General features: G+C 40.7%; 1 protein-coding gene, 1 long non-coding RNA gene and 1 pseudogene across 2 annotated transcripts in view; 2 read left to right on the forward strand and 1 right to left on the reverse strand.

Moving 5' to 3' along the window:
• The window catches only part of DDX1 (DEAD-box helicase 1), a 29,290-nt gene extending 18,251 nt beyond the window's left edge, over nucleotides 1–11,039 (reverse strand). The window contains exons 1-10 of the mRNA XM_039887817.1: nucleotides 10,874–11,039; nucleotides 8,162–8,213; nucleotides 7,820–7,883; nucleotides 6,815–6,844; nucleotides 6,110–6,206; nucleotides 4,192–4,239; nucleotides 1,945–2,028; nucleotides 1,635–1,718; nucleotides 1,137–1,213; nucleotides 545–617 (exon numbers count right to left, since the gene is read on the reverse strand). Of these exons, the coding sequence (XP_039743751.1) occupies nucleotides 545–617; nucleotides 1,137–1,213; nucleotides 1,635–1,718; nucleotides 1,945–2,028; nucleotides 4,192–4,239; nucleotides 6,110–6,206; nucleotides 6,815–6,844; nucleotides 7,820–7,883; nucleotides 8,162–8,213; nucleotides 10,874–10,889 (625 nt within the window). The 5' untranslated portion in view covers nucleotides 10,890–11,039. The remainder of the gene's footprint in view (nucleotides 1–544; nucleotides 618–1,136; nucleotides 1,214–1,634; nucleotides 1,719–1,944; nucleotides 2,029–4,191; nucleotides 4,240–6,109; nucleotides 6,207–6,814; nucleotides 6,845–7,819; nucleotides 7,884–8,161; nucleotides 8,214–10,873) is intronic.
• A 63-nt stretch (nucleotides 11,040–11,102) lies between these two features.
• Nucleotides 11,103–27,558, forward strand: part of LOC120621947 (uncharacterized) — a 26,078-nt gene continuing 9,622 nt past the window's right edge. The window contains exons 1-2 of the long non-coding RNA XR_005658356.1: nucleotides 11,103–11,368; nucleotides 16,019–16,123. This is a non-coding gene — a long non-coding RNA (uncharacterized LOC120621947). The remainder of the gene's footprint in view (nucleotides 11,369–16,018; nucleotides 16,124–27,558) is intronic.
• On the forward strand, nucleotides 21,190–21,328 carry LOC120622593 (uncharacterized; annotated as a pseudogene).

Raw genomic sequence — 27,558 nt, forward strand, 5'->3', positions numbered from 1 at the left:
TCCACTGCCCTCCCGCACGCTCGGTGTGCTGCACAGCACTGTCCCCCTCACTGCAAGTCAAGCACCCAAAGTTCTTTCACTTCAGGGCCTTCGCGTTCACTCTTCCCTCTGTCTGGAATATTCTTCCAAGACATCTGTATGGCCCACCACCCCCACCCACCTCATTCAGATTTCTACTCAAATGCCAGCTTATCAGAGAAGCAAGCCTTCCCTGCCCATCTTGCATAAAACAGCACACCCCAGACTGCCATCGCCCCCATCTCCCTCATTCCCCTACCCTGATTTATATTCCCCTCCAGTGCACTTATCTCTCCCCACCAGGAGGTAAGCCTCACAAAGGTAAGTATGTTTGTCTACTCCATTTTCTGCTGAATCTCTAGCACCTCCCAAGGTGCCTGGCACATAGCAGATGCTCAACAAGTGTTTGTTCACAAGAAAGGGGAAGGAGAAAAGATTGAAGAAGAGGGTAAGGGAATTTAAACAAAAGAAACAAATCCTGGATAAGACATATCTTCTCTAATAAGATGATCCACAGAAAGCTTACCATTTTTAGAGAACTTGATATGCCCTTTATCTATATCTAGGTAACATCCAATGGTATCGTGCATAGTGAATTCCTAGAAAACCAAAAAGTCAAGTATTATTAATAGAAAGCAAAAATAAAGTTAAAAGTTCAACTACAGCTGCATCAAATGTATGTATTAGTATTTCAAAATAATTATTTCGAGCTCTAACGTAGGTGTTAAAAAATGCCTATTATAGCATTTCAGATGTAACAGAAGTGTCTGAGAGGCTTTTAAGAATCAATATGACTTTAGACTCACCAGAACAAGTATGTTTAGATTCACTATGACTGAAAATAAGAAGCAAGAATAACACTATGTAGTAAAGTCGAAGCCAAAAGCAAAACCGTGTGAAAACAGAACACAAAGGTATATACTTTGGAGGAGCCAAATAAATTTTGTAACGTTTCTTCACTAAAGTTCAAATCTGAACTATATGTGGAAAATACTCACAAAAGCCATTTGAATTTGAGAATCATTTCTATACCCTCGGTCATGTCATCAGCGATCAAGTAAGTATGCAAGAAAATGTAACTAATGCTATGATTAATGCGAGTCAATAGTACGACTTACCTCTCCGTAATTATCAAATTGTTTATTATGAGATTTTTTTCCTGTTCCACCAAAGCCGAATCCAAACTTGTCAGTACCTAAAATTAAAAAAGATTTTACTTATGTGGTAAAAGTAAGTATAAAATTAAAATTTTACAAAAATTAAAATTTCATAAATATAAAATTAAAAGCCCTGTAAGAGAATTTTACAAATTTACAAATTTAAAATAATGTAGGGCATCGCTGCAGTATCGTGTGGTATTTGTTTATGCACACTAATTTTACTCAGACTTCACTCACAGCTTGACCTATTCCTCCTGATTTTATATTGTTACACATTTTGAGGTACTTCAAATCTTTTTTGGAATGAGTCACGGTATAGATAAATATTTTTATTTCCATGTCTCTAAAATATGCACTTCGTATGGTTAAGTTTATTATTTTGTTCCCTGTTTTAATAAAATGTTAACAACCCACACACATAAAGCGGTGAGATTAGTCTGCTTTAGGAACACTCACCCAAGTCCAAGGAGGCCTGCATGGAAGACCATCCAACTCTGCACAAGCCCTGGTCGTGACAGGACACTTCATAGTAGTGTTTTCCTGCAAGGGCAGAACACTGAAGATCTATACGAGCACCACAACTTATTTACCATGCGGCCATTTCACATTGTTTCTGAATTACAGTTTGTATGATCAAATGAAGAACTGCAGGTCTTTTTACAGCATTAAAAATCTTTTCAGATCCTTAATTTGAAGCTATTTAAAGAAAGTTCATGTTTTAATACATTAGCTCGAAAGTCTGCCCAAGTACAAATGCCGTCAGTACCTTTCGTTAATCCTTTAGTAGCTCTACATCCATGCCATTCCTTTACTTCTCTGCTTTGACAGCAAAGACCATCTGACCCAATTGCTGGATTTGAGAAGAACACAGAAAATCATGTCAGTTGATTATATAAATCAAGCATTCTGAAATAACTATCATTCAGTCTCACTTGTTGCAATGTTCCAGAGAATGACGTGCTGATTCCTGAGTGACAACAATATCTTCGCCATGAGTAAATGCCCTTATTCATCCCCTGGAGGGCCTTGGCCATGTTGGGGACTCGTTTCTATACTGTCATCTGTTCACTGGGACAAGATTTTACGACAGTATATCTAGAAAGAAATCAAAACAGCACCTAATCTGACTTGCAGTAATGTTTACACAACTGTTCTCCAGAGTCCTTTAAAGAAATGGATACTCGAGGATGGCACAGCACTCACTCAGCAATACCTGCTGCTCTGATTTTCTGCGTAAAGCCTGAATGAATACTATACTAAAAGGAAAACAGAGATCATCTGGCTTGTTCCACAATCCGTAGATGCAGAAGCCATAAAGGGAGAGCAGGAAAAAGCACAAGTAAATAAACCCTTGCTTGTTATGGGGACTCTGAAAGATGCAGTTCTGTATTACACCTCATGGTCAGTCGTGGTGCTTCCTGGCTTTAAGCTAAGCATTCGGCTTTTGTCTGTACTGAAAGGAAACCATAACTTTTGTCCTGGTTCAGGCTTGCAACTCAGATTCAGCGCTTGAATGTAGAACGAATTTCTCTAAAAAGCACACATTTTAGTTCACTTATCAGAAATGAAATTATTTATTCAAAGCATAACTTCTTAACTCACAGCATACTACATTATATAAAACTTTGAACTTTTCAAAAAGTTCTCTAGCAATGGCAAATCCTTAACGTTTTCATATGTAAACTCCTTTATGTATGTATACAAATGTAAACCGTAATATACATCAGGTATCACACAGGAGAGAGTAGCAGTTGGGGTTTTTTGCTTGTTTGGGGCATGAGTCCTCGTGCCCACTCTACATTTCCCTGCACCCTGCTCGTCTTACTCGTCAGCACCTGGTGAAAATCCCTCTGAGCCAGCTCTGTGATGCTCACTCGCTCTTAAAAGGGCTTCGCATTAACCCTGGATGCACGCTGGTCTGTGTTAACCAGCCTTAGCGATAGCATTCACTCTGTTGGCAGTTTTTATTGTTACAAATAACACTGCATCAAAAAGCTTTCTATCTATATACTTGCATACTGCCGCTTTCATGCCAATGGGCTAGACCTTCTTCCAGAAATACATATATATTTTTATTTTAATAAGTAAAGCCAAACGCCTATCCCAAAAGGCAGTAATTCACAAATTGGTTATCACTTTTTTAGATTCTTCCCAACAGGTGGATATAAAACACCTCACTGCAACTTTAACTTCCTTTTCTATACTCCCTGTAAACGTAATCTTTGCATGTTTATTACCTTTTGGACTGGCTCTATGTGAACTGCCTATTCATGTTCTTTGTCCATATTTCTTACTGGTTGTTTATCTCCTTCTTACTAAAATAAAACAAGTAACACTTTATCTACTATCTACATAAGAACTCCTTACCAGTTTATAAGAATTATCTTTCATCAACATTGCAAACATTCTTTCTTTATTTATTTTTTGCCTATTGACTTTTTCTGTGATATCTTTTCCACATAAACAGTTTTTAAGTTTTACACAAATATACCTTTTCATTACCATTTCTGAATTTCCTATTTGGGTTAGAAATATCTCTCACCTCTAAATTGTACATGTAATTTTCTACATTTAAATTCACACACACACACACATATATGTATATACACACACATATACACTCACAAATGTGTACATATGTATTTAAGTCTTAAATACATATAGAATTTGTTTCTAATTATGAGGTTAAGTCAATTTTATATCGCTCAGATGGATCATCAATTGTGCCAGCACCCTTACTGAGGAAGCCATCCTTTTCCCCACTGATACAAAGTAATACTTTTTTACTCATTACTTTTCATATACACTGGGATCTATTTCCATCACAGTCCACTGATTTGCCTATTCATTCCTCTGTCGGCACTAAACTGTTAAACTGTAGGAACCACATTCCACTGTCTGGTGAATTAAATCTTCAGTTCTTGTTCTTCTTCATAATTTTCTCAATATTTGCAAGTATTATTAAAAACAAATTTCTAAATTATAAATGAGCTGCTAAAACATATCCACTTACCAAAAGCAGATCCTCTATCATATGGATTCATTTGCCATTTGTTGAGCACTAAACAAATTAAAATAAGAAAAGTTACCCAAGAATGTATGAAATTAAAAATGTTCCATCAAAAATAAAGCGAATATTTCATATATGATACCTTAATTCCTTGAAATTCAATATGGTTTTATACATTACTTGTAATGTACAAGTAAATGTCTTGTTGTTTTTATTAGAGGCAACACTGAAATTGAAAACTGAAACATGCCAAATAATCACTGGCCCACCTGGGCTAAGACCTGTCCTCACCTACTTCAGTACGCTTTGCATTGGACGGCACTGATCCTTGTCATAACTCTAAAGACACTGATAAAATGAAATTCTGGTAACTAAACAAGCTGACTTCGATCATGTTGACTGAATGATCCAATCATATGTTGGAAATGATCGACTGACATATCAAGATCTAATTAAGTGTCACTTCACATTATTTTTTTAAAAAGTCCTTTATTTTACATAATTCAATGCTACATTCAAAAGTCACAAAATTTTCCCTTACTCTTATGGAATCATTTTTCTTTTCTAAAACATCTTAATAGTCTATGGATAATCAAAAGACCATAATAGCTATAGAGAACTCTACGTTTTCAAGCCCAACTTCCCACCCGAGGGTGAAATCTCTTCTAGACTATTTCCAATCAAACGACATCTACCATCTGTTTAAACATCCTGAATGACGGAGACATAGCCTTACCTCGAGGTCTTCTCTTCCACTGCTGGCTCAGTTCAGCTACTTGGAAGCTCTTAAGTCAAACAGAAACCTACACCTAGATCACTTCTAATTAGTCCTGGTCCTAATTTCCAGAACAATAATTTTTTTCTCAAGATCTCATCAGTGACTTAACAGTTATCTCTTTGACTTGTGTCTCCATGTTTAAATATCCGATTTCTTTATTCCTCATAGGACATGACTTTTGGAACCAATACCAGTCTGGTTATCTTCCTCTGAAAGCATTCTCCTCTATAAACATCTCTCATAAAGGATGCTTTACAGTTGTTACAAGTTCTGAAACTATTTTTGAATAGGCTAAAGGTCTAAATAATTCATATCCATCATCTATCTCATAATTCAATTACAAATGAATTCATTCTATGAGTATGTAACATTGTTATTTTCAAACTAAGAAAATGTTGATAAAGAGTTCACTGCACTTAAGCTTGCAATTTTGTCACAATCCTGCTTTGTATTATGAAACAAAAGTGACTTAAATGTGGAATAAATTTTGTTAAACTATAACAAAATCATAGATTACTCAAAATACAATGGAATTCAGAAACAATTTAATCAAAGCAACACAATTTAAAGATGAGGAAATTGATGTGAGATTGTTCATGGCACAGATAGCATCAAAATCCCTGCTGAAGGACCCATCTCCATGTAGACAAGAATGAGAATAAGAAAATGGCTTTAAAATTTACACTTTACATTTTACATTCCCAGGCTCCTTCTTTCTTATCTTAAAGGAAAAAGCATGCCTCTTTTCCCTGTGAAAGGCATGTTTCCCACCATCGCGAGCTTTTACTCTTATTAATTATTTGTAAAATCTTTCCTTCATGACTTTGTAAAACACTGTACCAATGTACTTTATTAGGCACGAAAAACTATCACGTTAATAAAAACATTAAAATAACTAAGTATAATGTCCCAACTGCTAGTGTTTTATCAAAAAGAGCACTATTAGTATTTTCGGAGGGACAATCTTTCACTATTTATGCTCTAAATGACATTTAGCATCTCTGCGGGGTACCAAATGCCAATACCCTCCCTGCCCCTAGGAAAGTGATAATAAAAATACACACCCAAACCTCACATTTGTAAATGTCAGGGATGAACATTGCTAATTTATATAAAAGGCAACAACTAATATGCAAAAATTACCTGAAGCACCAGTTTTAATTGTTGTTTTTCCTTTTTTGCCTTCCTGTTGGTCTTTCAGAGTTTCATAAACTATCTGGATAACTGGAATACTGAAAGCCTAGCAAAGAAACAAGTTCCCTGTATCAGTTTCTAGATATTAATGACAATTTAATAACCAATATAAATTACAAAAGTTATGCATGCACATTAAATAATTACATATTTCAGACTGCAGCTCCAATTTCATTTGCCCAAACACAAATACCAGTAAGATAACAAGAGTTGATTGAATGGAAAAAAACAGGAGCCAGCTGACAGCCCCAAACAAAAAAGAATGGGGATCTGCAGAATACATCTAAACCAAAGAGGAAAAATACCATCCAGTCTGACAAACTGTTTCTGTAGCCTAGGCCAACGGGAGATTGACTTCTATGTACAACCTCTTTATTACTAGAACTCCTGCATTAAAATTCAGAATTGAATACAAACCCTAAAGACCCTGTAGCTATTTTTCCAAGACCAGTTTAAAACTATATTCTTAAAGCCATACTCTTATAGAGGTGATTTCAGAATAAATTGGCAACAAAAATATCACTCTCAGTGGCAAGCAGTCAATTCCTTACATTTTAGAGGAGGTTGTTTTATTAAATACATCAAAGTAAAAACTACTGTTCAAAGTTGTTCTAAAAATCAACTCTTACAAAGTCAATTTAAGTTATTACTTACACCAGTTTTTCCGCTTCCTGTTTCTGCCGCCTAAATGGAAAAAAAAAAGAGGATTTCACAGTTAAAGTTGTCAATTAAAGTCAAATTAACATGATACCAGGTAGAAATCTTTAATACCTGACCAGCTCTCTTTATGTTCAGTGACACCAGGTTACTCAGTTTCCTTAGTCAACTATGACTATCGCGAATCTTGTCACTTCTCTCCTATTCCCTCAAAAATCTGTTTTCCCTTTTCCCACTGCTACCGTTCAAATCTAACACTTCGCTATTCTAACCTAGATTATTACAACAGTATCCTAACAGCATCTCTCAGAGCTACATTACGAGCCAATACCAAATCAGTCTTCATAAAAACACAATGCCAACCATGTAACGCATCCATACCTAAAAATTTCCAGTGATCCCCACTGCCAACAAATACTCAATTCTTTAACATGACACTTGAGAAAGAGACCAAAGAATCTGACCTACTACCTATTTACCATCTTATCTCAAGTTACATCCCACCAGATACGCATATTTTACGCTTCCACCTAACTGAACTGCTCCGGGATCATACCCTGCATGCCCCTACTCAGCTTTTGGTCATACACTCTCCACTTAGAGATCATTCTTCTTTCATATTCCCTTGTCCAAAATCTACTTCTACCGAGTAGAGCCCATTATGAGTCGTCATCCAGGACTCCCACTTGAATCCCGTAGTACTTTGCATCCTTTATAGACGGTGCCACGTTTTCTCTTTTACATTTATTTGTGGACATATTTCCATGCTACTAGGTTCAAGCTTCTCAAGGACAAAAACTGCACCTTACTCACCTTTGTGTTCTCCACAAATTCTACTTAATACTTTGAGTACACTACATGTATCCTAAATTTTTGTGAATAAATAAAATTAATTTGATGAAAACACCATTTTTAGGCCTGTGGAGCTCTTAAAGTAGTCCACAAAAAGCCCCAAAATTGTGAATCCTCGGCTCCCAACCACCTCGCCAAATGTAAACATACCATAAGTACATCACCTCCTCCCAGGATCAGTGGGATAGATTCAGCCTGGATATCAGTCGGGAGACTAAAAGAATTATAGTTTGAAGAATTTTAGTAAAAACAAAATCACCTAAGCTAATTAAGACATGTTAAACTATAAACTAAAAGAAATTTTTATTTGGTAAATACTACCAATATATTTTTCAGCTCAAAATACATCAAAGTTTTCAAAACTTTCCATAGAGAATCACAAAAAAACCTGAACTTGACTTACCAACTAGACTCAAAAACATTTGATAAAATCACTGACTGTTTAAATTATAAAGCATTGTTGTCACAGGTACAATTAAACTGTGTACTTACAGCCAATCCATTTCTTCCACAGCTTGTGCAATCTCAGGCATAACACCCATCTCTGAAAATAAAAATTAATTTTAAATACCACACATATGAAACTTAAATCATTCTGCTCTTAAAATTACTGTTCATAGAACAGAGAAAAGGCTTTGGAGCATAGCTCAGTAAAATAGCACCTCCCAGGTGTGCACTGTTGAAAGAGTACGTTTCGGAGAAAAACCTGAGTTCAAATTCAGTCTCTTACTAGCAATGTGACCTTGGGCATGCATAAACCCATTTTCTCCACATGAAATGGGGCTAATATTACCTACCTTGTAGGTACATAGGAAGATTACTGAAAATACCTAATGTACCTGGCACATAGTTGTCACTTAATACATAGTAGCTACCACTATTTCCTTCCTATGACTAATGAAAAAATCTGCCAGTTAGAGGGTTCTAGGACAGCAGCTTGGCTGTTTTCATCTAGAGATAATGTGGAATTCATGTTCCTTGGCTATTAGACGGCCATGTGAATACCCTCAGCAATCTGAGAAAAGTGAAGAGGCAGTGGAAAGAGCCCACACTTACTGGCAGCCATGATCAAAACTCTGGTTAACTGAAAAGAGGGGCCAGGGGTGAAAACAAGGGCAATTGGAAATGTAAGCGGAACTCCTGCTCTGTTCTTAACTGGTCACATATTTAAATAACTCTACTTCAAAGCCAGTCCTAAATCAATAGATTCTTTCTGATTGGATTTTGTCATTTTATCATTTCTCAAATGAACTGTGAAGGTAGTTATATGTGAAGTAGTTAGTTGGATCACATAAACCTCCTTCCCAAATAAGAAGTGATTTTTTTAAGTCTGCATTTATAATAATGCAGCTTTCATTATTATTACAAAAGTGTATATGTCTATTAAAAAATTAACAATACTAAAATATTCCCAAACCCCAGAAATAACCAATTTAGAAATTTTGTATTTCTTATAATTGTTTGTGAAAGGCAAAAAACAAGTCTACAAAGTGAATACATCCATTCCAAAAGCTGCTTTTCCTTTGTGAGAAGAATCATACTAGCAATTAACACAATGGATACCACACTAAAATTGTACATAACTAGTTAATATAAACGTTGATGACATAGGAAAGTACAAAAATGTTTCAAAAAGGAAAGCTTTTCTACCTCTAAATCCTAGGAAAATCTACAGATCCAAAAACTAATCAAGATCTAAGGTTGTATATCCAAGCAGACTTTTCTAAAAATTGTCCCCATCAGGGTCTATCTAGCTGATTCTCTCTTAAAATGCAAACTGCTTGAACAAAGAGAGTGATGGTCTTAAACGTGCTGCATACAGAACACTGAACCCAAAGTTGAAACTGCCTGTGAAACCGTTATATTGTAAGCAGCAACCACACACTTTCAGCAAATTCCAGACTATTTCTTGTTCCAGTCTGATCATGTTCTCTGCGTGTTTGCTTTGAAACCATGCTTTCTATAAATACAATATGCTTTCTATAAATACAACACTTAAGGGAAATATAGGAATATTCATGTTCTTTAATTCTAATTGTCTTTATTTCATATCGCAGACTCTTACAGTCCCTTACCTTAATGTTCCAGATATTTGTGCATGACTCCTAAATAAGAGAATCTATAAAATGACAATGTGGAACTTGCTCTACACGCCTTGGCTCTAAAAATCTTGTTTTAGGAGAGCTGGGAAAAGAAAATCAGCTACCGCTCTGAGTAGATTTCCCCTTGCAACAATAATCAGAAATCCTCTCTCATGACTAAGAACTTGGAATTCCTAATGTTTTTATAGTAGAAAGTACAGCACTGTGCTACAACATCTGAAGTCATCTTAACAGGTTAGGGACATTAAAAGATCTCCCTAACCTACCTCAATACGGTTATTGCTACATAAATTTACCACATTTAGTATGTATAAGGTTCACTGCAGCTTCCTAAGACGGTGGTTGTATAAAAGGGAAGATGATAAAGGAAGAGGAAAAACAACTGTTGGATTAGATGAGCTACCTCAAATTCTTGTTTGGAATAAAGGAAGGCATCAGAGATCAAGTAAATAAGTATTTTTCAAAATTTATGCTCGGCTAGTGTGCATGAGAACGAAAAGGCTTTCCCTCAGGCTTCAATATTTAAAGTTAATGTTGGTATCATTTATTGTTAACAAATTAACAAAAGTCCCAGGTTTATGCCTTGGACTTTTATTTTTGGAAGGGCCTGAAAAAACTCGACAGAGGTAGAATGGTCATTTTTCTAACCGAGCCCTGCCCACGCCCTGCGGCTCTTCCGCAGGCGCGGGGGTGGGGGGGCGGGAAAGGTTCCCCAGCACGACTGCCACGTCCAACAGGCAGGAGGCCTGGGACCCCAGAACAGCCAAAGCAACGCTGCCGCATAGTCTTAGTCGCCGCAGGTGCCCTGGCAAGACTGCCAAGTGCAGACTTAGAGCAGAGAAAGAGCAGGGGGGAAGCCCAGCCCGGCCAGCGCTGGGAGAGACGGCACTAACCGCAACACCCAGCGCGCCCGGCGAGCCTCTCGGGGCTGCCACTGTGCCCCCGCAGCTCCGGGAACGAGGGACCGCCGTGGACAGCTCCCTCCTGGTCCGCGCTGCACCCGCCTGCCCGCCCCCGCCCCAAAGGCTCCCGGCCAGCTGCCCAGGGCCCGAGGCGCGGAGCGGGCTGCCCGCGCCAGCCCCGGCTCCCTCCGCGGACGCACCGGAGAAGGCCGCCATCTTCGCCCGTCCTCCGCGGCCTGGCTCGCGCTCCCTCCCTCCGCGTTGACACGCAGCGCCGTGGCAGCGCGCGCTTCCGGCCCTCGGCCTGCGGCTTTCCAAGTCCGGGCAGCAATCCAGCCCCCAGAGAACGGTTCCGGTGGAAGAAATGACCCATTCCGGACGCGAGCGCCGGGACCCAGTTCCGGGGCACCGTGCCGGGACCGGTCTTCAATAGACGTAACCAGTAGTTACATTTAGCGCACGCGATGTGTCATCAGGACCACTTTTCCAAATATAAGGAAGCAGATGTTCTGTGAGGAGGGTCACACAGTGCCCAGGGTGATCTGACGGCAGAGTTGTGTCCTTTCTTACTTCGCTCAGCTCCTCAACCTCAAAGATAAGCAGGGCTTTGTGGTGTGTGAATGACCTGGTGACCTGGAGAAAATGTACCGAACTCATTGCCCTGAGAACCAAGACTAGTGAGCGCCTGGCACCCAGTAGGCATTTACTTAATATTTTTGACTGAAATAAGTAATAATTTAGGTTTTCCAGGGTCCTTTCCACGGCGTTTGATGTCGTATTGATAATTTCAAGTTCATTTAACGTCCATGGAGTCTTGACTTCTTTCTCCTTGCAGAGAGATCAGAAAAGTAAATGAATGTTAAATCCTCCCAACATCTCTGTTAGGTAGTATTAGTATTTTAGATGAGGACATTAAAATTCAGGAAAGTTAAGGAATTTATTTAAGCCACACAGCTACTAAATGGCAGTGGGGTATCTGAGCCACATCTGCATAATTCCAGAGGCCATGCTGTGTCATCTGTAGCCTGCCTCACAACGACATGGAGAAAAGTGAAACCATTAGGTAAGATGTATCTGATGGAGTTAGATTTCAGGAGCCACACTCCCTGAGTTTGAAGTCTAGCTGAGCCCCTCACTAGCTGTGTAACCTTAATAAGTCTGGGCTTCAGTTTACTCATCTGTAAAACTGTCACAAATAATAGTACCTATCTTGTAGGATTATTACGTGGATTAAATAAAACAGGTAAAGCACCTAACAGTGCATAGCACGTGGTAACAACATGTGTTAGCTCTAGTATTGCTCTTACATCAGGATTCACCTGATGCTCCAACAGCCAAGGACAGTACACTCAGGCCTGCAGCTTCGCACCTCCAGGAGCCACCATTCACATTGTTTTATATTCTCATTATATTTTATATAAATTTATATAAATGGTATCCCTGAGAGTTATGCAATGCAGCAGTTCTGTAAAGATGCCACGTACCTCACATTCTAAAGACAGGCACAAGATCACATATTATGCGAGACTTGCGAAAGGGAAATCTGAAGTCTAATTTTTGTGCCTTTAGTCAATCCTCACCTTAAACAATGAAAGGATTGAAGGTGCAAGTTAAGAGACAAGATTTCTCTGAAGAGAGTCGTTGAAGCGCTGGGGCATTTTCCCTCTCTCAGAGGAGAAAGCGTTTCCCAGGGGACTATTCAGAGAACTGTTGGTCTCTGGAGTTGGAGAAGCACAGGAATGCTATGGGAAGCGGTGGCTAGACAGCCCCGAGGCAGGAGACCAGCAATAGAGACTAAGAGGAGAAGGCTGCTATGGGAAAACGCCACGTTTCCAACAACTGTGGTGGAAACATGACGTTTTCCTTCGAGAGAGAACTGGGCTTGTGCAGCAAGGACTTAAAGCCACCTTCAAAGAGAATGTGCCCAAGAGATCTGCCTACAGAAGCTAAATGACACAGCAGACAGACCCACGGAGAAGCCTGAGTGAAAGAATCAACCTTGGACCAGAGAGCACCAGAATCGGATCACCAGGGCACCAGCCAGATAAAGGTGGGCATCTCGCCCCCACCCACAGGACTTTAGCTCTCCCTAGGGGTCAGAAACAACAGCAGCAGCAGAGGGGAGAGCAGAGAAGAGACTGACCACACCCTTCACTCCGTTGCAAGCTGGGGAGGGAGGAAGCTATCATTTTGGTTAAAGTTGTGAATTTTGATCATTATAGTGGACTTGATGGTTTAATTCCAGATATGAGGCTATAAGTGTGATGAAAGTCATCAGGCAACTTTTCATTATCTGAGAGTGACCAGAAAAGCTCCTGGAAGGTAGGACAAGGCCAAGAAAGAAGTGGCAGGCAACCTCTACATCAAACCAAGAGATAGAGGATAAGTGCCCCCAGTCCGGTGTCCTGCTGGTCCGCTCTCCCCAGCACGGGCTGATTAAACAGGTGCCTTCTAACGGGGAGACAGCCCAGCCTGCTCTCACAAACCCAGCTACACTGATAGGTAGGTAGGTAGGGGGACAACCACCACTAGGTGACGCCAAACTGCAGCTGAGACGGAGAAAGTTCGAACTGGACTTCAAACTCCCAGCTGAGACTTTTCCCCCATTCTCCACCCACCCCAGCCCCACTCCCACTCCTGACAGTACCCCCACATTTGATGTAACTGGGTCTTTTGGACCTCAGTAATCATATGCTGGTGGAATTTTACCATGGTATCCATGCACCCAGAGACCGCGCTCTGTATTTTCAAGTAAGCTGCACTACAGCTCACGGCAACAGCTAAGACAGACCTAAGAAATATGCCATTCAGATGCCCAGACAAGGTAGAGAAGATGGGCCCTGTGGAGGACTCTGGGGACTGGCCATCCAAAGCCACACGCAGTCCCCTTCCCCCTTGCCTTTCTCTACTATACAGTCTTGGGGTGGGGCGGGGTGGGGCGCATCACCTTTCCAAATTCCCTTGTGGAGAGAGGCAGCCATGAGACCCAGCTCTACCTGGAAAGATGTCGGTGAAAGTCCCAGGTAGGGACTTAACGGGGAAAGAAAGACCTGCGTGGCATGTCCTCTTCTTCCTCCTGGAATACAGACGTGATGTCTGGAAAGGCAGCAATGAGTCACGACCACGAAAGCTTCATGGTAATGCTACTGAAGCAGGAAATAGTGACTGCATCTTTGACGACAGCGGTGGTCTAAGTTACCAGCCCAGGTCTGTCCACTTCTAGAGCTCTTGTGGTTCGAGAATGCCTTATGTAGCTAAGCCATGATTAATTCTCTCTTGCTTGCTGCCCAACATGTTCTTACCAGGTACAGAAAAGAAAAGAAGGAAACATCCATCAGTATGGATTCCGTGTAATGAATCATTCAGAAAATTTTTCCAGATGTTCTAGAATAGAGCAATAAGCAACCCATTGTGGCTACAAGGAGGGAGAGACATTCGGCCTGACACCATCAAAAGGCACCATCAGAAACAATCCTTGAATACCTAGTCATTTCTTCACAACTGAAAATGAAGATGAAATGTGCCATATACTGTGGAGGATGAGACCCTAAACCAGCCTAGGGAATATAAGTCAAATCAGGCTGTTCCCTTCGTCCTTTCATTGACACCTGACCCCCTCCCCAGTCCCCATTCCACTTCCTTCTGGGACCAGATAAAGCAAGCTGCCTTGTTCCTAAAGATCCAGGCACCAGGAAGAAGAAAGCATCAAGGGAGAGAAGTTATTTTAATGTAAAATAAGTTGATCAGAAAAGGCAAAATCTTTATGATATAAATCCCCAAGTATCACCTCACAGTACGTGACACAAACTCGCCCATCATTCCACACGAGTAACCACAACTTCCCCCTCCTCAAATGCTGTCCAGGAAGTTTGTCCTCAGATCTACATGTTAGGGGAAGAGAGGACTTGGGAGCACTTGCTCTGGCTCCTGAATTCCTCTATGAGTGGATCGAATGTGGGGAACCTTCCATCGGTCACCCCTCTCCTGTTTGGTGCAGCTATCAGCTGGTAAAGCTCCTGATCTCACCTTCTTTAGCATGGCACACACCACGTGCAACCTTCTGTTTGTTTCCAGCTTGTACCCTGGGGTCATTTTCCCCTGCAGCATATCAAACTGTGTGGAATTCCTTGCATGCAGCACATTGTCTCTCGCCATTGTATATTTTTTTGCGCTGTTACTTCTCCCTAAAATAGCCTTTCCTTTTTTAGTGTCAGTAATCAATTGCTACATAGCAACTACCCCAAAACTTAGTGGCTTAATGTGACAATCAATTTATTTGCTCATGATTCTGTGAGTTAGGGATTTAGGCAAGGTTTAGCTGGCTGGTGGTTCTAATCCACGTGCCATTGCCTGGGGTCATCCACTTGGCTGCACTCAGTGGTGTCGGCTGGGCCAGAAGGTCTGAGAAGACTCTACTCCCATGTGTGGTGCCACGGAGCTCCCATACTTGGTCTTACACTCTCCACGTGGCCAACGTTGACCTTCTCACAGCAGGGTTAGTCCCAGAAAAGGCAGACTTTCTACACGGGAGCTGGGTTCCAAGAAGATGAGTTCCAGAAATAGAAAGAAGAGGATGCATATCTCTCAAGCAAGACTTGAAATTAGCACAGTGTCACTTCTGCCAAATTTTATTGGTCAACACAAGTCACATGTCCAGCCCAGATTCAGGAGGAGAGGAAATAGGCCCTACCTCTTGATGCAGTGAATGGCAGAGTTTGCAGGCATCTATAATATCCCACACCTTTCTTCTTGAGAAATTCCTAATTATCATTCATGTTCAGAACAGCTAGCATCTTGCAGCAAATCCTGCTTAATGCCAATCTCCAGCTAGCCATTACTGCTAGTTTACTCTGATAATTATTTCTTTTTCCTCAAATTTCTTACTTTTAACTGAATACATGGCTGCCCAGAATAAAGGCCTCCACCCCCTACCCCCTGATAAACTAGATATAGCCATATGCTTGTGTTCTAGCCAGTGGCATATGAACCGAGGTGGTGCATCCTTCTTGCTTATCTTCTTGTTGGCTGGAAAGGAGATGTGATCGCTGGGGTTGAGCAGCCATTTTGGACAATGAGAAGAGAGCCATTTACTAAGGACAGAATGATAAAAGAGAAGTAGCTTGAGTCCCTGACACCAAGGAGCCTCACACTAGCCAAAACTGTGACTTTAGATTTCTAACATGAGAGAGAGAAATAAACATCTATCTTCTTTGTTTTGGGTTTTCGGTCCCCACACAGCTAAACCTAATCTTAAATTATATATCCCATTAGTTGTCTCCTGCTACAAAACAGGTTGCCTCAAAATCTGGTGACTTAAAACTGTAAACATTTATTATCATTCGCAGCTTCCGTGAAACAGGAATTCAGGAGCAGCTTGGCTGGGTACTTCCGCTCAGAGTCGTTCCTGCCATTGTCGTCAAGCTCCTGGCCGGGACTGCAGTCACCTGAAGGTTAGTGTGGGATCCTCAGCTTGGAAAGGTCACACGCTCTCGTGACCATGTGGCAGTTAGCGAGAGGCCTCTGTTCTCCACGTGGACCTTTTCCTGGACTGCTTGAATGTGTTCATGATGTGACAGCTGGCGCCCCTACCCCGGCCCCTTGTCACCAAAACAAGGGATCCGAGACAACAAAGCAGAGTGAGTGATATTTTCTATGACCTATCATCAAAGTCATACACTGTCACTTTTGTAATATCTTATCGGTCACAGAAGCCTGTTCGATGTGGAAACACACAGGTGTGAGTACTAATAGACAAGAATCATTTGGGAACCGTCTTGAAGCTGGCTCCCCACATGCCTCCCCCACCCCGCCCCGCCTCTCTCTGAACAGACTCCGTGTGTATTCAGGTAGCAGGTGATCATCTCTCAATATCAGGAAAAAGTGTTTTCATACAGCATCCTCTGGGCTAAATCAGGTTCTTTCTAGGCCGGCCATCGTTGCCATTAAATATGGTGGTGTAGTATGCCCTGTTTTTCACAATTTACCTGATTCAGAGAGCAGTTCAGAAAGAGCTCACATTTAAACATCCTCTTTTTCTCCCCTGAATTTCCTCAGCTTCTGAGCTGAGCGATAATCATTGAATTTTACGTTTTTGTCAAAATAAGCTGTCAAAAACTGGTCCAGATCTATTACAATGCAACATCATTTTCGCTGCCCCAGCATTCACCTATGGTGCTCAGACCAGAGGGGGCCCAGCAAACAGACACAAATCCAGAGGTCTATAATTCTCAGCCCCTGAAGAAGCGGCCGTAAAGTCCATCACTCCAGATATATGAGGAGAGGGAGACAAAGGACAACCCGATGAGTTTCAGAGGGACCGTAAAACAGAAAAAGAGATCTCACTAACTGTGTCGGTCTCATTATAAGCCAGCCAGGCACGGATGTGATTTATGGTTGGATGCTGACTGGCTGGCAGGCTTGAATGTCACTCTCTCTCCCACGCCCACCATCTTGAGTGCTCGTCAGCCTCTGTGAATGATGCTGATGGCTCTCGGGGAAATGATGCTGTGCTAGGAGTCTGAGCAAGAGAACACGGCCTGGACGGTGTGAGCGTTTAAGCATAGACTGTGCACCAGACAAATGTTCTGAATCCAGACCCCCCCAATCTGCCAGGACTTCTAGGTTCCACTACCTGCAGAAGAGAGCCGTCAGCAGACAGGGTTCAGGCTTTCTTTCTCAGCCTCCTTCTCCTTGACCTTGCTTCACTATACCTCCTTCCTGTCTGTTAAAACCGATCGCGGGTTTTCTTGTTATCAAAGTCTGGGATTTTTATTTAAAGCAGACTGAAAACATGACAACTTGCTATATTCTTAAAAGGGGAGAGGGGATAAAAAAGGATGGGCAAGAATTCTTCCAAATACCTGGAGAAAATAATTCTGAATACAGAAATTTATACTACCTGGTCATAGGTTCCTATGATGTTACAATAATAAGACTGGGAATTTGTGAAGCCTTCTTCAAGTGTGGCTCTGAATAGTAATGTTCCAGTTGCTTGGCTGTATAACAAATTACCCGAAAATGTAGTAGCATAAAACATCCATTTCTTATGCCCAAAGGCTCTGTGGGTGAGGAACTCATACAAGGCACAGCAGGAATGGCTTACTTCTGTTCCTCAACACCTAGCGCCTCGACTGAAAGACTTGAAGGCTACCATTTGATGGTTCCTTTCTTTTACGCACATGACACAGTTGATGCTCGTGTTGGTGAGACCCTAGCTGGGACTGTTGGCCAGCTGTGGCCTCTCCATATGGCCTTCCTTACAACATGGTGGTTGTATACCAAAGCCAGCATCCCAAGGGCCATGTGGTCTTGTGTGACCAAGCTTCAGAAGTCAAGCAGTGTCACTTCCTCCCCATTTTATTAATTGAGGTAATTGCACAGGCCTGCCCAAGTTCAAGGGGATCATAGATCTCACAACTTGAAGGGGGAGTGTCAACATTTCATTGTAAGAAAAGTATGTGGGACAGGTTGTAAGTCGGTGTGGCCAAGTCTTAGAGTTGTCCAGAAAAACAAGACTAATAGGATGTATATGTAGAGAAAGATTTGTTTTAAGAAATTGGCTCACGTGCTTGTAGAGGATGCCAAGTTCAGAATCTATAGGGTAGGCTCAGTCAGATTGGAGAACCAGGAATTGATAATAATGCAGTTCAAGTCTAAGGCTGTTTGCTGGCAGAAATCCCTCTTGCTCGTGGGAGGTCAACTTTTTGTTCTATCAAGGCCTTCAACTGATTGGATGAAGCACAACTTTACTCAGACAAGTTGACAATTAAATTAACCATTACGAGTCCACTCTTTGTCAACCGGGCACCCATATGCATCTCCTTAAACTATACTTAATCTCCAAATAAAGACAATAACAAGGTCATTCTTCCACCTAACATGATACAGCTACCCTGTGTACGACTGAAAACTCATTAACTCTTTCCCCAGGCAAGGATAAAAAGTCCTTGCATAATGTTTTCTCTTTTATACCTTGTCACTCAAATACAATGTACGTCCTGCTTTTAGGCAAATAGGGGAAGAACAGAGAGCTTTTCTTGTATCTGCTTCTTCTCAGTTGTCTTCAGCTCAAAACAACCTCTGGTGCCAAAGTGGCATATTGTGGGATGGCATAGTCTGAGCCCTTCAAGTGCTTGGATGGCTTGAGGGACGTGGGGAGTTGAATTGAAATCCAGGATGCAGTAGGTTCAAGGTTACACGGGAAGTGAATACTTGTAGCGAGCACACACCCCTATTGTGAGGGCGAGCTCAAGGGAAGTGGGTGAAAATTAGGAATGAGTGGAGTGAAGGGATGTCTTTGTTTTTCAATCATGAAAGAGACCTGAGAGTGATAAAAGGCGAGGAAGTAGAGAGGAACACGAGGGTGGTGAGGATGACCAAGACCAAGCCCAGCTTCCTAGAGGAAGACGGATTTGCAGTGGGTAGAGGGAGTGGTTTTGATCCGGACAAAGAGAGAAACCTCGTCTCTTCACCGTGGGTATTAGCATCCAAGATCTGGAAGTCTCCAGTGATAGTGGGGTCCAGATGTGCTCCTCGATTAGCATCCAAAATCCAATCCTAGATAGGCCGAGTTTGGCCCTCAGGTTAGTGTTCAAAGACAGTCAGACCCTCGTGACTGGCTTAAGTTAATTCTTACCTACAGTAAAATTTGAGGATCCCTGGTTTAAACAATACATTATAAACATGGTGCTGAAAAGTTTACTCCCAAACAGTGGTGATCTAGGGACAGCACAGCTGCTGTCTGTTACAGCATGTTAATGTCAAGGCATAAACAATAGTATTAACTCCAAGGGAAAAGAAAGTCAAAAGGAAGATGACTCAAGCTTTGAATGCAGATCCCTGGACGGCATTCCTGGAGGGCTTTCAGGAGGCGGAGGCTTCTTCCAGAGAGGGATGTGCTGGTTCCTCATCCTGCTCCAAGGCCAACTCCTCCTCCCTGGGGCCCTCTTCTGGTCTCTCTCTAGGAGTGTAGCATGGCCTTCTGGGGCAGCTCAGGAATCCCAAAGAGTGGAAAAAGGAAGCCACTAGGTCTTCTTGAAGCTTGGGCTCAGAAGTAAGAGCAGTCAGTCATAGGCCAGCACAGATTCAAAGGGAGGGAACACATAAACTCCATCCATTTACCCAACACAGGGACTGTCCCTTCATGGAAGGACCGAAAGACTAGCGGTTCTTTGGCCTAAATCCTTTTTGTATTTATTGGTTCTAATTGAAAACTGACAGACTTCTACACCTCCCACCCCACCCTCTACCCACAATTTTTATATGAGACATCTTGCTTAATGAATGCTAAAACTCACAGAATATGTGCTATGCCCTAACCCCTTGTTGAGAAGAAAATTTTCAGCTACATGTTTATACTTCATTGATTAGGCTACATATCTTCAAAGTCAAGTAGATCGGCTTCGCTCTGGGAGATGCTGGTTTAAACAATTCATTATAAATATGGAGCTCTTTCAAATGCAGATTTTAGGTCTAGTCCTCAGGAGTTTGGGCTGCCCTCAGTGTCCAGGAATGTGCATGTAAATAAAGTCCGATGCAGGTGGGCGTCCCGGGATCACAGATCTACAAAGATTATTTTAAATAGTTTATACCTTTAGGGCTTACCAATTTAGTCCTGTTGCTTTTGTGCCTTTGTATTCTTAGATGTCCGTTTTCTCTCCTACTTCCTGAACTGTCAAAGAGAAAGCTGGATACTAGTTCAAGTGGTAAGGAAGGATTTTAATCAGTAATATACTACTGCAATACTAGAAAATAAGAGTCCAGCCTGAACGGAAGTAAATTGATTTGTACGGAGGTGACTGGGCATTTTAAAGGGAAAATGACAGAATAGGAAGGGGGACTGGCAGGGGTCTTGGGCAGAGTCAGGTAAGTGAAAACTTTTGAGGGGTTGGCCGTTTGGTCAGTGTAAGTACAGATCAGGCCACTGTGTCAGTTAGCTGGCAGTTACCCACGTTAGGTTTCTGTCCTCTCACAGAGGAGCCAGAGGATTACATTTCAAAGGATGGCTTTCAGGTCCTTGAGAAAGACACCCCTGAGTTGTAGGAGATACACAGGTACATCTCGAAGGAACAGAAGGCCTCACGATTGTAAAATTTTTAGTAAATGCTCTAAGAAAAGGTTTTCAGGGGCACATGCTAGGTGTTGGGATAAATTAACAGTAAATTCTTTGGGGGGCCTTGAGCCTTCTCAGGCAGGCCCTTTAAGGGGACTAGGGCCATCTTAACAGCCTTGCGTGGTGAGAAACTGTCAGCATGTAACTCTTTTAGTGTAGGGGTTAGGGAGTAGACAAAATCATTCGTGCTGAGAATCTGCCATTTAATAGGCCAAGATTGATTGAGGCCTAATTGAGAAGAGGGCTCAGAGGAACCTGACTTAGGTTAGTCACAATTATGCCTTCCTTTAGGTCTCCCAAGCCCCATGTTTAGATTAGGAAACTAATGTACAGATAGATTAAATAATTTTTGCAAGGCAATAGAGTGAGTCAATAACAGAGCTATGATTCAAAACAAGGTCTTTGGTCTACAGCCATGCTACCCTGAACAAGCCAGATCCCATCTGATCTCGGAAGCTAAGCAGGATCAGGCCTGGTTAGTACTTGGAAGGCCTGGTTAGTACTTGGATGGGAGACCACCTAGGAAGACCAGGTGCTGTAGGTGTAAAATATAAATTAAAAAAAAACAAGAGATTGTAAACCGACAAGGTCCTTGCAATTTGTGAGATCATCAACTAAGGGTTGCCTCGCCTAAAAAAATAAAAAAGTTAAAAATAAAATAAAAATAAGGTCTTCATTCATGACTCTCCAGAGTCTAAGCCAGAGGCAGGAAAAGACCTGGGGGACTGTCCAAGTCTTCTTCTCCTGGGGAGGAGAAGAAATGACATTCTCTAAATGTGTAGTCACTGCAAAACTATCTAGTTTAATCTCAGGTTTAATGTAAATTCTAGAGCAGTTTCTAGCATAGCGGTACATTTACTTTAACGTGCTGTTTACTTAAGTTTGGTAAAGATTTTTGTCTCCTCTTAAATGCTTTTCATTTTTCTTTTAGTTAATTCCTTCAGGATTTAATTAAGTTGCAAGGCTTATTTTTTAATCATTCATCTCATGTCTGTATCAGATTAAAATTGTATTTAAATAACAATTTAGGCTTTAAAAACTTTTAAGAGTTTAATATTGGGTATATATTTTTATCTAAAGAGAAACTGAAAATGATAAGGATTTCAACAGGAACCAGTTTACTGTGTGAAATTCCACCGAGGAGTTAACATTATTAAAACTGAGAGACAGCTAGTAATTCCTCCTCAAATGGTTCTTAATCCTTGGTGTTTAAGTTAGCTTTTCCAGACAGCGTCTGATCCTGATGTTTTCATAGCTTCTACATTTTTGGTTAGTACTTTGCCTTATCAAAACACATGATCAATTTCTCATCAGCTTCACTGACTCCTTGTTCTGTTGGTTCATATTTCCACTGTCATTTTTTATTAGAGGAAGCTCACGGATGAACTAAAGGACTGGGCCATAATTTCATTAAAACGACAGGAAAAAAAAATCAGAGCTCACGAATGGTCTACTTATTGAGAGAGATTTTCCTTGAGCCTATATTATTTTGCTGGAGAAAATAAATGCTTTTTAAAAGTTGCAATCTCCCTTTTAAGCAAAAAGCGTTCATCAATAACAGCTTTGACATAACCATGAATAATTCATGCAGTCAACAGAAAGGTACCATTCTGGGCCGACCTTCAAGCTGGCTTTAAAAAGATTAAAAAGCCCTGGTCGCTGTCCACAAAAAATTACAATATTTTGGCTTTATAGTTGCCTTTTGAATTTTTGAATTTATTGGTGTTATTTGAGACTCCCTAGGTGTCCCCAAGTCTGTGGACCTGAATGATGGTCGGCGCGGTAACATGGAAGAAACATTGTCATTTCACTGGTCTTGTTCCCGGTTGGTGACACAGGACCCTCAGTGTCACCAAACATTTCTGGGGAGCATCTTATACGTGTTGGCAGACAAGTGCATTCCTTTGGGATGCTGCCAGTCATCTCCCTTTGGAGCCATCTGTGGATTGGCTATCTGTGGTGTGTGTGTCTGTGAGCTGGGTAGCTGTTTGTGACAGAGCTTGGAGAACGCTGTTCCCTTTTGTGTTTCCCTCTCTGCAGTTCTGAGTTTCATTTCAGGCAGTTTGTCAGACAAGACATCCTGAAAAACTCCCACAAACACCAAGAGTACTTGCTAAAATGTAAAAACAAAACCACAACTTTTAAAACAAATAGATGAATTTGTCAGAAAAATAAAGGAAACCCCGAGTCTCGGCAACAGGCAGGAGAATCCACGGAAGAAGCAAGCGGTGAGGTCACCAGCTGCCGTAGGGACCGAGCTTTGATTTCAGGGCTGACCATAGAGGTAGGGTGGGACCAGTGGGGACACTGGGGTCAAAGCCTCCAGCCTGTGAAGGGAGGAGAGTTGGATCACTGACCACCGGTCATACAGGTGAGACCCAAGAAAAGTTACGCAATTAAAATAAAATCCCATAAAATAGTGGCAGACAGCAACCAGATTTGTCTGCTCAGCCTGGAATCTGAGTGGGTGTAAAAGCCTCCTGTGAGAATTCGTGACCATAGCCTGGTCATCTTGCAAGTCTGGGGCCTGAATTTACATTATTTGTAATATCTGAAATAATTTAGAATCTGAATTTAAAGTGGACCTAAGACTCACAGGTATCTTGCAAAAGTGCATGTAAGTCTTCCCAAGGGAGGTCACCCTCTCTCACCTGAGGCCTCAAAAAATGCTCACAGCTTGGATTCCGAAGTATATAAGCAAACAAGACACACACACACACACAGTACATAATGAAACAAGCCACCATGAGCAAGAGTCAGGAAAAAAAAAGATCTTTAACGTCTTTAGGTATTAGAAATATCAGGTAGAGAATATAAAGTATTGGCGTGTTTCTAAAATTAGGAATTGAAATGTGAGTAAAAGTAAGAAACTAACAAAATGACTAACATACTTGATTTTTTTAAAAGAACTTCTAGAAATAAGATAGATATATATATAATAATTGATATTAAAAACTTGATGGAATGATTAAACATAGACTAAGCTGCGAAGTGAACTAGTGAACTGGAAGATCTGAAGAAATCACACTGAATACAGAAGAGAAACAAAGATACAAAGTATAAGAGTGAGGTTGTGACATAGAGAGGCTACCAAATTCCATCATATATCTGAAGAGAGTGGTATTCCGGCAATTTGTGAAAATGTAATGACTGAAAATTTCTTATAAGTGATGAAAAAAAATAAAGGGAATAGGGAAGAAATTATATTCCAAACTTCTGAAATTACTCTTTATAAGTCAGAGGTAGGTTGGAAGAGAGTCTGTGTGTGTGTGTGTGTGTGTGTGTGTGTGTGTGTGTGTGTGTGTGTGTGTGTGTAGATGCATATGTGAATACGTGAGTGTTGTGTTAGCTTCATTATTATTGGGCAATCTTGTTCCAATGGCAGAATTTTCTCTATCCTGATTTATATTTGGTTATTTATTCTGTCCTTCCCCGCTTATAATGGATAGTTTTATTTCCTTTATTCCACTCCGTAGTTTGGAAGATACACGTTGTATTTCTTTCTTTCTTTTTAAGAAAATATGTAATTAACAGGATATTTTTCTATCAAAATCTGAAGTTATTTAGTATCTCGCTTCTGCTCCAAAATCAGAAAGGACTTTAGCACGCTATTCGCTGAAGTCTTCTCCCCCATATTCCTTGTTTGCGCTGTCTAAAATCATAGCTTTACCTTTTTCGCCAATCTTTTATTATTAAAGTTTTCACACGTGGCAAAATTGAAAGACTTCTACAGTGAGTACTCATGTATCCACCACCAAGATTCTATCATCAATATTTTTCCATACTTGCTTTATCACGTGTGTTTCCATTCAGTCATCCTCAATCCACCCACCAATCCATCTTTTTTTGATGCTTCAAAGTCTATTAAAGATCACCTACTTTGTTTTTAAACCAAATAGAACAAAAGAGCTATTCTTACATATAAATCAATAATTGAATAATTTACCAGTATATATATATGTATATGTATATATACATATATATACATATACATATATATGTGTATATATATATATATATACATATATATATTTTTATCAATTCATTCATTCACCTCCTGCACTTGCTCATTTTTGTGTTTGTCACCGGTGTCTCTGGTAAGGCCTAGTTCCCAGTTTGTTGTTCCATACAATCTGTGAGCAAGGAAAGTGGGAGAGAGATGACCTATGTGAATTGGGTAGAAAATTAGTGTAAACGAGCTCTAAGTAAGGGGCTGGAGATTTCTTCTTTGCTAACGCCATTGATGAGTTTTATGATATCTATTTGGCTGCCGTATTTTGAAAGTCTTAGAATATTTATGGAAGGATTGATTGGGATTCTCCAGGCTTTCTGGAGGAAATAGAATTTCTTGAGTCACTCTCAATATTATTCTATTATTACGATGAATATTTATACTCTTCATAAAGTGCTAGTTTACCATTCATTCAAGTACAAATGTATGACACCTATACCAGGTAGCATTTAAGTGTCCAACTTCAATTTTATTATGCCCTTTCAAATTTAAAATGGAAGCCACTTCATATGATCCTTGGCCTCTAGTAGGAGGAAGCATAAAAGGGTTAAATGCTGAATCATTAATGGCTTTTGGCTTGATGGGCTTTTTAGCTGATGGAAGCTAAAAAGGTGAACTCCTACAAAGTGAATGTCAGTTAATGATAGCTCTGCATGGAAGAAGAGAAGAAAAATGATTCTTTTATGTGAGATATCGTTACATAATTTTTGTCTGATTGTAACGTAGAAATATCATGGCCATCAGCAAAGTGAATGACAATTATATTTCAGTTCAATTGAGGCATACTAGATATGCTATTAAGATAGGAAGAAATGGGAAAAAAAATTTTGTTTTTTTCCCTTCCCCTCATCAAAGCCTTATAAAAACATTAGATTACTTCTCATTAAAATGTACCCATTTTAACACAGTACCTTATCTGTCGATCACTGGAACATTAGACAAAAAACTGTGTTTCAATTCTGGCTTCGCCTCTACCAGTGTGTAGCTTTGTTTGGGTCACAATGATTTCGAGCCTCGGTTTCCTCATATACAGGGATATTAACCCTTTTCTTGCAGCACTATAAAGAGGAGCAGTGAGAAAGGATAACAAAGTACCTGGTACAGAGCTTGGAGTGGAGCAGATACACAAAACGTGGCTATCGGTATTATTCGTATTATTATTATTATTATTATGCCTATTTTGGAATTGTCTCAATTTTTATTTCAGTCTTATTTCCTTAAGCAGTCCACAGTTACCATTTGTGTCAGCTATTTATTTGAAAAACCTAATTTTACTTTTTAGAATGACCTTTTCATGACTTAAAATCTCTTTAAATCAGACCTGGACCTTCAGCTAAATTAGGAAGTTGGTTAGATGACCACGTTAGTACATGGCAACAAACTCTTACATATACTTAATTCCGCCCCCACCCCCACCCCCAATAAAAGCAAGTGATAACACTCCCGTTCCACCTGGCGGTACTTTTGGTCATCCAAAACAGTTCATTCCCACTTTCCACCATTCTAAGTGCCCCATCTGTCTTCCTTGTGACGTGTTGTGTATGAAGAACAGAGCACAGGATCCAGATATGAAGAACTGCAGCTTTTGGCTCTTTGGATTTTGTCTCTGTTGTGATCTCACAGTTTTCTCTAAGCTTCCGTTTCCTTATCTGTCAAACGGGGATCTGAATCCCTCTTCTGAGTTTCTATCCGTCCACCTCAGCAGTGTCTGTAAGGACGAAAGAGCTCTGTAAGTCATGAATGCTATCAATGTATTAATGTAATAATACTATCAATGCGTTATTAACTAATAACGTCCACTCAGAAGCAACACTGCTGAGATCCGTATACTACGGATTCTTAATTAGGTAAATCTGCAGAAGCCACTGGTGGAAATGTCAAGAGAGGAGTGGTTTCGATGCATTGAAACACAACTCACATGAGCTTGGGGGTAATGCACTGGCTCACTTAACTAGGAATACAGAAGCACACAGAGACCACTCTGTTTCAGGCATGCTAATATCAAATGAAGTCTCCATCTCGCTTGTGTTTTCCTCAATGTTTTGGTTTAATTTTCTTACCATGCGGACAGGCTTTTTCTCTATAGTGAATAAGAGGGCTGCTAACAACCTCTAATTTGTATTTTTCAAACTCTATGATCCAAAAAGGAAAGATAGTTTTTCCTCCACTTCCATGGGGGAAAAAAAAAACCAATATCCCAGGGAACCATTCTCAACCCAATGCTTGTAGTCAGAGAAATGGGGCTCTCTGAGTGGGCACACTTGGATCAAGAAGGCAGAGGTTGGGGATCGGCAGCCCATTAGAATTACACGACTCGAGTAAAGGAAGAACAGTTGGAACCATTCTCTAAAGGAAGCAAAAGGCCTGGGCAGACAAACGCGATAACTATCACTGTAAATGTGAGGGAGGGAAGGAGAAGAGAATTGTGAAGAGTCTTGCTGTCCTTATGAAATGCCCAAGGTCTTGTCACTAAACCAGCCACCCTCCTGTTTCAGATTTCTGGGACCATCCTCTCAGTTTGCCCAGGAAAGTCCTGTTTCATACCTGTTTTCCTGGCAAAATTATTAAAATCATCCCTTTTCATTCTCAATAATGTCTCGGTTTGGACAATTAACTAGTCGTTATAAATAAGACCAATTAGCACTTTGGCCTCAGGCACCCAACCTGTCTTAAATCACCCAGTTCCTTTGACTCAGATGAACTTTCATTTGAACTTCGATCATTTCTCCACATTCCCTTTTCCAACTCCAATGTCTGATACT

The sequence above is a fragment of the Pteropus medius genome, unplaced genomic scaffold, assembly GCF_902729225.1.
Source record: "Pteropus medius unplaced genomic scaffold, Ma_sr-lr_union100, whole genome shotgun sequence".
Taxonomy (NCBI): domain Eukaryota; kingdom Metazoa; phylum Chordata; class Mammalia; order Chiroptera; family Pteropodidae; genus Pteropus; species Pteropus medius.